Source organism: Dama dama, chromosome 26 (assembly GCF_033118175.1).
Source record: "Dama dama isolate Ldn47 chromosome 26, ASM3311817v1, whole genome shotgun sequence".
NCBI classification, from domain to species: domain Eukaryota; kingdom Metazoa; phylum Chordata; class Mammalia; order Artiodactyla; family Cervidae; genus Dama; species Dama dama.
The window spans coordinates 45,905,933-45,919,249 of record NC_083706.1 but is presented as its reverse complement, the minus strand read 5'-3'; the positions used below and the strand labels follow the sequence as shown (position 1 = coordinate 45,919,249).

Sequence of the window (13,317 nt, the reverse complement as noted above, 5' to 3'; positions counted from 1 at the left end):
GTAACATCCACAGGAAGGGTCAGACCTTTTTTTCCCCTCGTGTGTAAGCGGCTACATAATGTTTCCTCTTTCTGATAACAGCTAACAGTTTCACAGAACTACTACCTCACAGGCATCTGCCTCACTCTACACGCACAGGTGACTGCATTTGATCCAGTCATTCCAAAGTCTCAAATGGCTATTTTAAAAGTGATATAGCTAACAGAAATTACATGCCCTGTTCTTTAGAGAAGTTCTGTAGATTTTAACCTGAAAAATGAATTTGCATGTCATGTTAGCAGAGAGAAAATAGGATTGGTTTTACTCAAAATGCTGGCAAATTTAATTTACCAGCTTCTCCCTCAGCTCCAACATTGCCTCATCCTCAGGGCTACAGGCACGCCTCACCCCCAGCTGTCCTGACGCCAGGCTAGTCAAGCCTCTAAAGGGGGTCCGCGAGGACCACACCATTAGTGGACACGGCCTCACAGTGCTGAGGAGTGCTTTGTTTTTATAGGCACCAACAGTAATTCACTTGTTCTTTCTTTCCCCCCAAAACATTTATTTGAGTCTTTGTTTTACAAGGGACTTCTGATCATTAAAAGCAATACTGTGAGAGCCAAAGGAATGAAGCTCTAACAGTTAAATAATAAAGCCAATATGCAGAAGGTAAGAGTATCTACTCTGGAAGGATTTCAAGCCACCCTTTGGTGCTCCTTAAGTGACCAGACAAATGCTCTGAATTTTCTGTAGGGCAGGGAAAAGTAAGGCCAATACTTGCTCCTTTCTTCACTTACTTGCCATGACATATTTGTTATAAATTCCAGGAATTCAGGGTTTCATACACTCTGGTCCCAACAAACTTTACAATGTTATTTCCCATTCGCACAGAGCCACGTGGCCTCTGCTCCAGGCCTGTGTCCCAGGCCATACGTTCGCTATGAAACACCCTCCCCACTCCCACCACACACCCCCCAGTCCACAAAATGCCCATCTGATCCATCTGAGTTTGGTACTCAGACCACACACTCACCTTCCTCCAGTCCTCACACCTCTCTCTTTGGACTCCTTTACTCAAAATTAACAGAAGATCAGTGGGAATTCTACCTCTGAACTGGACCTCTAATTCTCTTCATTGAAAAGCCTTTTTTTTTTTTCTTCCAAATGTGAGTTGTTATCTACAAGTGTGTTACTTTTCCTACTCAACTATAAGTGCCTTGAGGGTAGAAAATAATGTCTGACTCGCTGTTATATACCTGCAACGCTTTATGTTATTGTTTATTTGTTAAATAAACAAGTGGATAAATGAATGAATGAATATGGGAAAAGGAAAACAAATTCCCCAACAACACTAGGTTTTACAAGGGGATTAGCACCCAAGGACCCTAGTTACTGCTAACAGAAAGCTATATTGCTCATTCCCGCTAATGAAACTGAAAACTGTCTTCAGCACCATTGGAAGAAACTATGAACTCAGAGACCAAAGTTCTCTGTGTCCTGGTAAAATCAGTATTTCCCACTCAGATTTTTAAAAAAATTTTTACATGTACCCACCATCTTTAGAAACTTGAGTATGTTTTGACATCTGGGGATCTGGGGTGTCAACCAGACAGACTCGGTAATAGTATTTCCACACACAAACAGCGCATTTTCTGAGCTCGCTGTTGTTAGTCATCCTAAACCAGGCTATGGAAGCCGAAATGCCCTCACTCTCATAAACAGGAAATAAGGGGGTTTGCCACATCAGAGCTGGCTCTATAATTCTTCCCCTGGTAGAAAGCTGTATAACGGATACATACATTCCCAGGGGCAATTCATTCCAAAGAGCAAATTTGCATCTAAGTGGCTTCTGGTAGCTTGACATTCTACCCTATTTATATAGCAATTTAAAAAGAGACTGATTCAAAGTGGGGTGGGGAATTAAAAAAAGAGCCTCTGGCTGCAATTACCTTCATCATCCTGTGAGAAGCCTTGGCTGGGTTGACATTATCTACCTGGAAGCAGGAACATAGGTCTTTTCTATTTTGTCTCCTGTTAAATATAACCCAACCCTAATGAGGCCGTATGAACAGCTGTTTATAGATGGAGAATACATGAATGTCACATCATGTTCAATGTTTACATAAAGACTTTGTTCAGGAAGTCTATGCCCAATGAGACGCTCTTAAAAGCTACTGAAATGTTTCAAAAGATGGCATCCGCTGGAAAAGGGGCTTTTCAATATAAATCAAAAACAGCAATAACAGGAACCCAGTATCAACAGGGCTGGCACGTCTGATGACTTCAATGGTGGCCTTGTGGGCTCAAAAATAACACTGACTTCTCCGGGGCATTCCAGCGGTGAGACTAATTCTCTGTATAAGAAGTCTTTCCAGATGATATTACTGCTCAAGTCAAACACAGCCTCTAGACATTTCTTCTCTCTCTCCCTCTACTGCGGATAACTAGAACAAAAATTCAAATCCTTACAGGCAGGAATCAAATGGTCATTCAACCCTAAGGATACACAGGAACTTGGTACTGAGCACCCAACACTTCTTGCGGTATCCCTACCCGTTCCACTCTTCACAGCATCATGGGAATATCACAGCCAAGCCGGTGACTGATGGAAGTTCTCTACTGATCAGTGTATCAATCCACTGATTGGGGACTGTCTCCCAAGGGTGGGCTGAGACCCACTAAGGGGAACTAACAAACCAGTCTGCTGCCTCCTGAGTGTGCTGAGGACCAGGTCGGGGCTGGGGGCATGGGATCCCTGAATGAGAAAATACCAACACACAGGTACAAGTGCAGTCATTTGCTGGGAACTTTATATACATTTGTCTCATTTAATCCTCAAGACCTGGGCACTGAAGGGTTCAGGAAAGAGTGAGTTGTACTGCTGCGGAGCAGACCACCTCCTTCAGACCACTGGCCTTGGCAGTGAACCCTGGTCCATGACAAAGCCGGCACTACCCCAGACTGCCTGAAGGGGGCTCTCTGGCCACAGGACCCAGGAATTTGAATTTCCACAACGTCTTCAAGTGAGTCTTATTAAACACTGTGAAGTCTGAGAACCACTTCCCTAAACACTACACACATCATGAGTCTCAAGAAGGCCACCAGGATGCTTCTTTTCTAGAAAAGCAAGAAACCTGAACAGAAACTATTATTCCCCAAGTTCCATGGGACAGTCTCATATATGTATGCATGCTAAGTCACTTCAGTTGTGTCCGAGCTTTGCAACCCTATGGACCGTAGCCCACCAGGCTCCTCTATCCATGGGATTCTCCAGGCAAGAATACTGGACTGGGTTGCCATGCCCTCCTCCAAGGAAATATTTCCAACCCAAGGATCAAACCCACATCTCATACGTGTCCTGCATTGCCAGGCAGGTTCTTTACCATTAGCGCCACTTAGGAAGCCTATATATATATATATGTAAAGAAGGTTGTTTTTTTTTTCCCCCCAGCTCAAACCTGATCAAGAGACTAAAGCTAAATTTAGTAAATAGATTCTGGATACCTGAATCACACCATGAGTAGACAGGAAGCTCTGAATTCATGTCGCTTACCCCAGGGCCTCCCATATTTCAAGTACCCAGTAAGGTTCAGTGAATATTAAGCCCAGACAGTTAAAATATGCCTGGAACAGTTGCTTAGGGAGTCTTCTTCCTCCACTTTCCAATGTTCTTTCAGTTTCCATTAACAAAAACAAAGGCAGGTCTTCCCTTCCAGAGAGCCCGCTGTGTGGTTTTTATTAACAAGCAAAAGACTGGTTTCTTGGGGAAACAAAATAGAGTTTCCTTTGAGTGCCAGGCTGCCTCTGGCAATGCTGGGAGCAAGCGAAATTTAGGGAAAGGCAGACTCTGAAATGACCACTCTTCGGTAACACTCAAAGTTGTATGAAATATTGTTTTACAAAATCATTTAAATTACTTTCTGTGTGTAATTTAAAAAATTAAGCATAAAAAGTGGGACTACTGTTTCCTAAATTCATCGCCAAGGCAAGTCAAGGTAACCTGTAACAAGACAGCGAGCTCATGGCAGGAAAGGGATGGGAGACCCCCGTGTTCAGACTTCCTGCCCCCAAGGAGCCGGACTGGAGGTGCAGAGACTCAGACTGGCTCAAGCTCATGGCAGCCCCCTGGGCCGAGATAAACCTTGTCCTCCAGATGAGAAGCCCAGGTTCGGAGTCCTCATTTGAGCTCCCCCAGATGCAGAGCCCATGCCAAGTGGTGGGTACAGAAGTTTATCTTAAAGGTGATCCCAGGAAGCCCAAGAGAGGGACAGTGGCCGGCGAGACCAGAGGGCAGAAAGCGTGTGAAAGGCGTAAAATGAGAAACTGACTTCCCTTGTACTTGGAAGAACTGTGGGGTGCACCCCAGAACTATCTCAGCAGGGCACAGGGAGGCTGGGGTGTCATCCACCGACGTCCACCCCTCCCTGGCTGAGCGCTGCCCCCAAGGTCACACAGCCCGTAAAGGGCAGGCCCAAACTCAAGCCCAGATGGGGTGGGACCTGAAGCCTGAGTGCCTGTCACCTCGCCACTCACCCCCCTGACCCCACCACCCCCACAACCCCCACCACCCCACCCCACCACCCCCACCAACACCCCACCCCACCTCCATCACCCCCCACCACACCCCCATCACCCCACCACCCCCACCCCGATCACCTCCCCACCCCACCACCCCTACCCCCATGACCCCCACCCCATCACCATGACCCCCACCCCACCCCCATCACCATCACCCCCCACCAACACCCCATCCCCATCGCCACCCCACCAACACCCCACCCCCATCACCACCACACCACCCCCACCTTATACTTCCACAAACATGACTTCTCATGTCAGGCTCAGCTAACAGATTCCCCCTTTTTCCTCTCTCCCCTCACTTAATTTCTTCTCCCCCAACCTTCGAAACAGACAGGCTTCCCCTTGGAGACATCCACCCACGGGCATTTAACTTCCTTCACAGGCTACACAACTACTTCAAAAAAAGACAATAAACCAAGGGCCAAGGGTGGTGGAGGAGGGATGGATCAGGAGTCTGGGATTCGCAGGTGCCCCAACTACCATACACAGGATGGATAATCAACAAATAGCTCAGGGAGCTATTCTCAACACCCTGTGATAAACCACAAAGGAAAAGAACATGAAAAAGAAGGTATGTGTGTATCTAACTGAGTCACCTTGGTGCACACCTGAGACCAACACGGTATCGTAAATCCACTATGATTCAATTTTTTAAAAAATCAGAAATTAATGGGGGGGAGTAAATAAATTCCATGTTTGCCAAGCCTTTGGGAAAGCAGTCCCTCGTGGCCGTTTTGTTTCCAACACAAGCACATTACTGTGGAGCAGGGGAGGGGACAGACAGTGAATCCCTGGGGAGCCGCTGTCTCAGCCCCACAGAGCACAGTCTCACCAGGAGAACAGGGTGGTGATAGACCATCCAAGGGAGGATGAGAAGCCGTATACACTGTAGCCAAGGGGCACCTGTGGCAAGACCAGGGTGGAAAAGCACTGCCACAGTCTGGACATTCATTGGAAGGACTGATGCTGAAGCTTCAATACTTTGGTACCTGATGTGAAGCACCGACTCATTGGAAAAGACCCTGATGCTGGGAAAGATGAGGGCAGGAGAAGGGGGGGTCACAGAGGATGAGACAGTTGGATGGCATCACTGACTCCATGGACATGAGTCTGAGCAAACTCCGGGAGCTGGTGAAGGACAGGGAAGCCTGGCGTGCTGCAGTCCACGGGGTTGCAAAGAGTCGGACACGACTGAGCAACTGAACAACTATCTGACTAAGCTCAGGCACCCGCACACACAGACACGGGTGTCCTTAGTTATAAAGCTGCAGCCTGTAAGGATGGGCCCCTGGGACAGGTGCTTAATGATCACCTAACATATCCAGGCCCTCCTCTTATGCTGGATCCTTGCACCAAAAAAAAAAAAAAAAAGGTAAAAAACAAGATTAACTGACCTGTTTGATTTTCAACTGCTGGGGGTGGGGGCGGGGGAGGAGTCAAATTTGGCCTCTTTTGCTGCTTTCTGTAGAAATTCATTCCTGCAACTACCAAAAGTATTATAGACTCTGCAGTGATTTCTTATTATGATAAAATACATAGAGATATAACAGACAGTGAATGTATCCCTCAAGAATAATGAATCCAACGAATGGACACATGATGTCTTGTGTGGAACACTCAGGCCTGTAAAGCAGCCCAGGGTGACTTGAATCGCATCGCCAATATAACCAGGTAATTAATTAGTTCCATCATATTTTTGGTTTTATGACACTGACTTTTATATGCCAATCGTCAATGTAATGGCATTTTAAATTGGAGGGAAATCTCTAGAGAGGAGGAAAAGGTAGTATATACCTTACTGAATCACAAATCTTACCATCTGATGTTTTAATACCAAAGTGACCTAATAAACCTGCTTTATAATTAAATCGATCTTAACAACTTCTATGTCTTTTTACTCATTTTTGGTGATCATGCAGAGATTTCCATTAGAAATCTGTTATGATTGTAATTAAGAATAAAAATTACTTCATGTGCTTGTCAGGCTCAGGCTCCTGTCGGGGCTTGGCCGGCTCCTTCCCAGGTACAGAAGGAACAACAGGTTTTCAGTGTGAGCTGGAGTCTCTCATTTACCAGACTGTAAAAATATGAAATGTGCACCAATAATAGGCCCGGAAAGTCAGACCTTCAAATGACTGCCTCAAATGGAAATCTCACCTTTAAAAAAATAAACTGGCATACAATTTTTCATTTTTAGGCCTTTACAAAACTTTAAAATTTATGACCTATGTAAAAAATTTGCCATTTATTGAAAAAGTAGTACTCAACAAAAGAGGTAAAGAACTGAAATGCATCAACTGTTCTTAAAACCCAATAAATGATGCAAAATGCTTTGCCTTACACTCAACAGAAAAATCAATGTTGGCATTTATGTTGGCTTTTGTCTCCCTGAATAACCAAGTAATTACAACACTAAATATCATGGGTGATTATATTTTTAAGACTGTAGTTTTAAGGAATATTACTTTATGTGAAAACAATTATTTTCTACTTTCACTAAAAGAGTTATAATTACTAAAACGCATGGAATTCTGTATCAAATCAGTTTACTTGGCATCTGTGTTCTTCCCCTAAGAAATGAGAAAATATTCTTTGAACAGAGCTAAATAATCTCAGTTTGCAAGCAAACACAGCCTAAAAATATTATCTGGTGATACCAGCAGTGAAGAAAGGGAGAAATAACAGAACCTTACCATTTGCCGTATCCTTTTTAAAGTGATCCAGGAATTCCTCCAGAAGTTGGGACTGGTTAGGAGGGGGCAGCAGACCCTTCTGTTCCCTGGAGAACAGGTCACTGTCTGACCAGGAAGAACACAGAGTCGCTTTTGTGTCCGGGGGCCTGGCAATCAGAGTGAGCCCGACACTCTTCTCAGAAAACAGAGCCTCCATCTGCTTGAGGTCAAGATCAGACACAGCTTCCCCATTTAAGGTCATGATTTCATTGCCCTTTCTCAGCCCTGAGAAGGAGGAAGGGGACACAGAGGAAGAAGAAAGAGAGATGACCGAGAGGAATATTTTAAGATGAAAGATGATTGCAAATTCGACTTGCTTAGTGTTCTTAGGGGCTCTTCTGTTGCTACCTTCAAAGATAGTGCCAAACTGTGTAGTAATCAGATTCCACTGATAGCAAATTTCAGCTGTCTGAAGACTAGCATTAGAAGAAATAGTTTAAGAGTAACTTAAATTAATTACTGCTCTAAGTGATGTTCAACCTGCTGGGAAATAACCTTTGGTGTGTCTGCCTGCTGGCTGGCTCTCACCATCTCTTTCTCCATCTACATGGACATACGCACAGGTACTCTGTGTATATAGTCTCTTCCAAAACCACACACACAAAATCTATTGCTATATACCCATATACACATGTGTGTGTGCATGCATATGCCTTTGCATTCAAAATTATTTTCTTTAAAATTCTAGGAGAAACTGTTTTCTGACAAAATCATGAGCAAATTTCACTAGCCAGACTGCACTGCACAGAATTGAGAGAGAAGAGAGATGCCGCCTGCCACACGGACCTTCCCCATACGCCAGGCCATCGGGAAGGACATCGCTTATAAAGATGCGGCTGAGACGCTGATGTTCGTCCACCTGCGCGGTCACTGCAAACCCTAGGAAGGAAAATAAAAGAAGAAAACAAGTCTAAGTTCCTTACACTAAGTCAATGGGCAGAGTTTCCTTGACCACCTATGTATTCCTGACATTATACATAAGTAGGGTATGTAGAAAGTCTAAATGACAGCTATTTTGAAAGCACAGCTATCTAGGAGGGGCAGAGAAGGGGGAGTGTATCAGATTTAAAGGTTTAGGACATTATGCTACATGAAAAAGTCAGCCACAATAGAACAAGGACTACATGATTCCACTTCTAGAGGTACTAGAGCAGTCAGATTTAAAGAGACAGAAAATAAAAGGCTGGTTGCCAGAGGCTGTGGAAGAGGAGAGAATGGGAAGTTACTATTTTACAAGAGTCCCGGTTTTGCAAGATAAAAAACAGTTCTGGAACCAGGTGGTGTTAATGGTTGCACAACAGTATGAATGTATTTAATGTCACTGAGTTGTCATTTTAACCTGTCTTAACAATTGCTATGAAGAAAATTATGATATGTGTTGTTTTTCAGTCATTAAATCGTGTCAACTCTGCAACTCCATGGACTGCAGCACGCCAGGCTTCCCTGTCCTTCACCATCTCCTGGGATTTGCTCAAACTCAGTGATACCACCCAACCATCTCATCCTCTGTCACCCCTTCTCCTGCCTTCAATCTTTCCCAGCATCAGGGTCTTTTGCAATGAGTAGACTTCACATCAAGTGGCCAAAGTATTGGAGTTTCAGCATCAGTTCTTTCAATGAATATTCAGGACTGATTTCCTTTAGGATTTACTGGTTTAATCTCCTAGGAGTCCAAGGGACTCTCAAGAGTCTTCTCCAGCACCATGGATCGAAAGAAAGCATCAACTCTTCGGTGCTCAGCCTTCCTGAGGGTCCAACTCTCACATCTATACGTGACTACTGGAAAGTACTGTGAAGAAAGCTGAGCGCCGAAAAAATGATGCTTTTGAACTGTGGTGTTGGAGAAGACTCTTGAGAGTCCCTTGGACTGCAAGGAGATCCAACCAGTCCATCCTAAAGGAGATCAGTCCTGGGTGTTCATTGGAAGGACTGATGCTGAAGCTGAAACTCCAATACTTTGGCCACCTCATGCGAAGAGTTGACTCATTGGAAAAGACCCTGATGCTGGGAGGGATTGGGGTCAGGAGGAGAAGGGGACGACAGAGGATGAGATGACTGGATGGCATCACTGACTCGATGGGCATGAGTTTGAGTAAACTCCGGGAGTTGGTGATGGACAGGGAGGCCTGGCGTGCTGCGATTCATGGGGTCGCAAAGAGTCAGACACGACTGAGTGACTGAACTGAACTGAACTGGAAAAACCATACCTTTGACTAGATGGACCTTTGTCAGTGAAGTGATGTCTCTGATTTTTAATACACTGTCTAAGTTTATTATAACCTTTTCTTCCAAGGAGCAAGCGTCTTTTAATTTCATGGCTGCGTCCCCATCTGCAGTGATTTTGGAGCTCCCCAAAATTAAGTCTGTCACTGTTTCCATTATTTCCTCATCTATTTGCCATGAAGTGAATGAGTAGCCAGCCATTCCATTCCCTTTCCCCAGGGGATCTTCCCAACCCAGGGATCAAACCTGAGTCTCCTGCATTGCAGGCAGATTCTTTATCGCCTGAGCCACCAGGGAAGCCCTATATTATGTGTATTTTACCACAATTTAATTTTTTTTTAAATTGAGATCAAGAAAGTCTTATTAAAATAAGTTAAGTTCACTTCAATACAGCATTTGTTAAGAAACAACTCTGTTTGGGGTTAGGCACGTTGAATAGGTGGAGAGATACTTGAATGGATACTGCTTGCCCTAAATGGGACTACATGGGACACCCCGGTGAGATGGTCCTTCTCTAAATGTCTCCCTCCATCCTCCAAAAGTGCCCTCATCTGTGACTCCCTGGTAGGAACACGCATTTCCATGTCTTGGTCCCATAAATACTGGGAATTCTTTGACAACAGGAAGAAAGGTATGTCCCTTATTTCTTCTGTGCCTGACGCAGAGCCTGGGAGATCATGGTCACCAAAGAGTATTTTTTCAAGTATCTCCCATCAGTCATTCAGATTCAACAAAGATTGACCAAAGGAGACCTTGGAGAGCAGGGTGAGACCAACAGAAACATAGACAAAATGCTCAGAGGCCTTGAGAGGAAAACCAATAAAACATCTGGGGCCACCTTTTAAAATTCCATATATATGCATTAGTATACTGTATTGGTGTTTATCTTTCTGGCTTACTTCACTTTGTATAATGGGCTCCAGTTTCATCCATCTCATTAGAACTGATTCAAATGTATTCTTTTTAATGGCTGAGTAATATTCCATTGTGCATATGTACCATAGCTTTCTTATCCATTCGTCTGCTGACAGGCATCTAGGTTGCTCCCATGTCCTGGATATTATAAACACTGCTGTGATAAGCATGAGACAAGTGCTCAGGGCTGGTGCACTGGGAAGACCCCGAGGGAAGGGATGGGGAGGGAGGTGGGAGTGGGGATCGGGATGGGGAACACATGTAAATCCATGGCTGATTCATGTCAATGTATGGCAAAAACCACTACAATACTGTAAAGTAATTAGCCTCCAACTAATAAAAATAAATGGAAAAAAAAGTTATAGATAGTACAAAACAGAAAAAAAAAAATTCTGGGGCCAGAAAGATGTCATAGAATTTAGAAACAAGGAACATCATTTTACCAAAAACCCCAACAAATCATAAAAAGGAAAATTTTAGCATATTACAATCAGGTTGTGTCATTTTAAGGAAAATAATTATATCAATATATCTCACAAGAAATAATCTTTCTATGGAGATATCTGTTGATCATTAGCTGGCAGGCTACAGTCCATGGGATCACAAGAGTTAGATAAGACTTAGGACTAAACCACAACCACGACCATCTAATCAAGTTTCTCTGGAAGAAGACAAAGCAGCAGACAGGAAGGAACTTTAAGATATGAGCACAGACTATAAAGAGCCAAGTTTAAACACAGACAAACAGAAATACAAGAATTAAATATTATGAAGTGATTTGGATAATACTGACTGCTAATTATTAAACTGAAAGTAAAGCAATTGAGTAAGGTTTCTTCAAGGAAGGGAGACTTTTAGTCAGTTCTTGAAGGACAAGTTGGATTTACACACTCAGAAAGAAGGGAATGGGGTGGGGAGATGTGGGGAGCAGTTCAGGCAGGTGAAGCGTTAAGAGCACAGACACTGAGATGAAAAAACTGTTACATGAATCATACGTTAATCAGCTAAGAACTGCGCCCAGCACATGATAAACTCATTGTGTCGTCATTATCACCATCACTTCAAATTTCTCTTCAGTTTTTACATCCATTCCTCTTAAGTGTTTTGGCATTTCCCCCTAATAATAATACATATCTTTTTAGTCTGCTAATATAAATTAATAGGAAAGAGGGAAGAGAAAGGAAGCTCAGACTCTCTTGTCATAGTTTCTGAAAATGGGAAGAAAAGAATATTAGGTCCAAAGATACTGGGGCAAACCCGGCAAGAATAGACCAGACGGTTCTCTGATGAGCATGTTCCTCCTCCTTACCGAAGTCAGACACACCCCCGGTCTTTGTCAGCTGCACACCATACACGCTTAGTGGAAAGACTTCTATTTCATCATAAACCTACAAAAGGGAAGACCCACAGAATCAGAGGATCTGAAGTCATAGTATCTTGGAAATTTATTTTCACTGTTTCCAAACTAGACGCCAATTTAAACAGAATTTTTTCCCCCGAACAACACTATTTTTTTTTAATTAAGGGGCCATGGATGGGTTTCAGATGTCCCTTACCAAAGTCAAAGAACACTCACCTGCTCCTGCATATATTCATACGGTGCAGGAATACAGTACTCAACGTTCTCATCCACTAACTTCCGGAGTTGTAGGCCATAATGGCTGGGTTCCAACTGCCTCATCTAGTGAGAAAAAGACAGCTATTCAGATGTTAAATTTCTTTCTAAACGTCCCATTGTTCACTTAAAAAGTGGAAATTTCTTTTAAAAATATCTTCTATAATTTGCTGAGTTTAAATATATACAAGAGCTCAAGTTTCAGTGTGTGAGGGAAAAAAACGGAAATTATTTTTAAGAAGGTTTTCTCTAAATGATACCACTTATCACTAAAAGCAAGAGATGTATTTTGAAGCAGTTATGGTGGTAGATATCTGATAACAGAATATTCCTCACCATCAGCAACTGCTCTCTTTGAACAGACAGGTAGTACCTAAATTTAAATTGCTTCCTGTTACTAAAGTAATTTGTGAAATGTCAACCATCTCATATTCTGCAGACTTCAGAATTACGAATTTCCTATGCCAACCATTTTTGACAAGGAAAAGGTGTTTGTGTATATGTGTGTGTGCATATATACACATCCACACACATATATATACACATCCACACATTCTGTCTCAGACACATTTTCAACAATGAGAAATTATCTCAAGCCTATGTTCTAACTGGATCTGATTCACCCACTACGTCTGATCTCCTCTATGAGAATATTTACCAATTTGATATTACAATACTATTGACTGCCTGACATAATGGAGCAAAAGAAAATTAAATTCATTAACAGTATAAGCTGCGTATAAAGATATCTGAAATCCTAAGGCGTAAGTCAAAGTGAAAAAGGAGGACTAAAATGAAAGATTATCTAATAAGCATTTGTGGTAAAGAGCTACCAAACTCGACATTTTTTTAACCATTTCTTACGTTTGCATTTTATCTGAAAACTTAAAAATATTTCAGCTCTACTGCGCCATCTGGTGGTCTGAAAGCATATTATCTGATGCAGCCCAGTCTGTTTCATGGATCTCAGAGGGCTCTCTTGTAAAATATATCATAAACTTCCTTTTCAGAAATAAAACCCAGTTTGAATAATGAATAAAACACCATCTCATAACAATCTCCATGAAGCAACTGTGAGTGATACTGAGTGACTCATTTAATCCGGAGAAACTTGATAAAACTAGCATCAAATCAAACCATTGCAAAGTTTATGCCACTTTCTCACAAAATACCATCTATAAGTACATTAAATAACAAGAGACTTCATAATTATCCCAGATATAAAGGTATATATACAGAATTTCAGTAAGATAGCTCAAGTTCTTCATGAAG

The 13,317-nt window shown here is 42.8% G+C and overlaps 1 protein-coding gene across 5 annotated transcripts in view; it reads right to left on the bottom strand.

Annotated features, from left to right (window-relative positions):
* The window catches only part of TIAM2 (TIAM Rac1 associated GEF 2), a 238,356-nt gene that overhangs the window by 56,907 nt on the left and 168,132 nt on the right, over positions 1-13,317 (bottom strand). For 4 of the 5 annotated variants that reach the window (XM_061130248.1, XM_061130253.1, XM_061130249.1 and 1 more), the window contains 5 exons: positions 12,007-12,111; positions 11,740-11,818; positions 8,079-8,171; positions 7,254-7,517; positions 5,955-6,044 (listed from right to left, as the gene is read on the bottom strand). In XM_061130248.1, coding sequence (XP_060986231.1) covers positions 5,955-6,044; positions 7,254-7,517; positions 8,079-8,171; positions 11,740-11,818; positions 12,007-12,111 — 631 coding nt within the window. The remainder of the gene's footprint in view (positions 1-5,954; positions 6,045-7,253; positions 7,518-8,078; positions 8,172-11,739; positions 11,819-12,006; positions 12,112-13,317) is intronic. The other variant, XM_061130252.1, reaches the window with a different exon arrangement.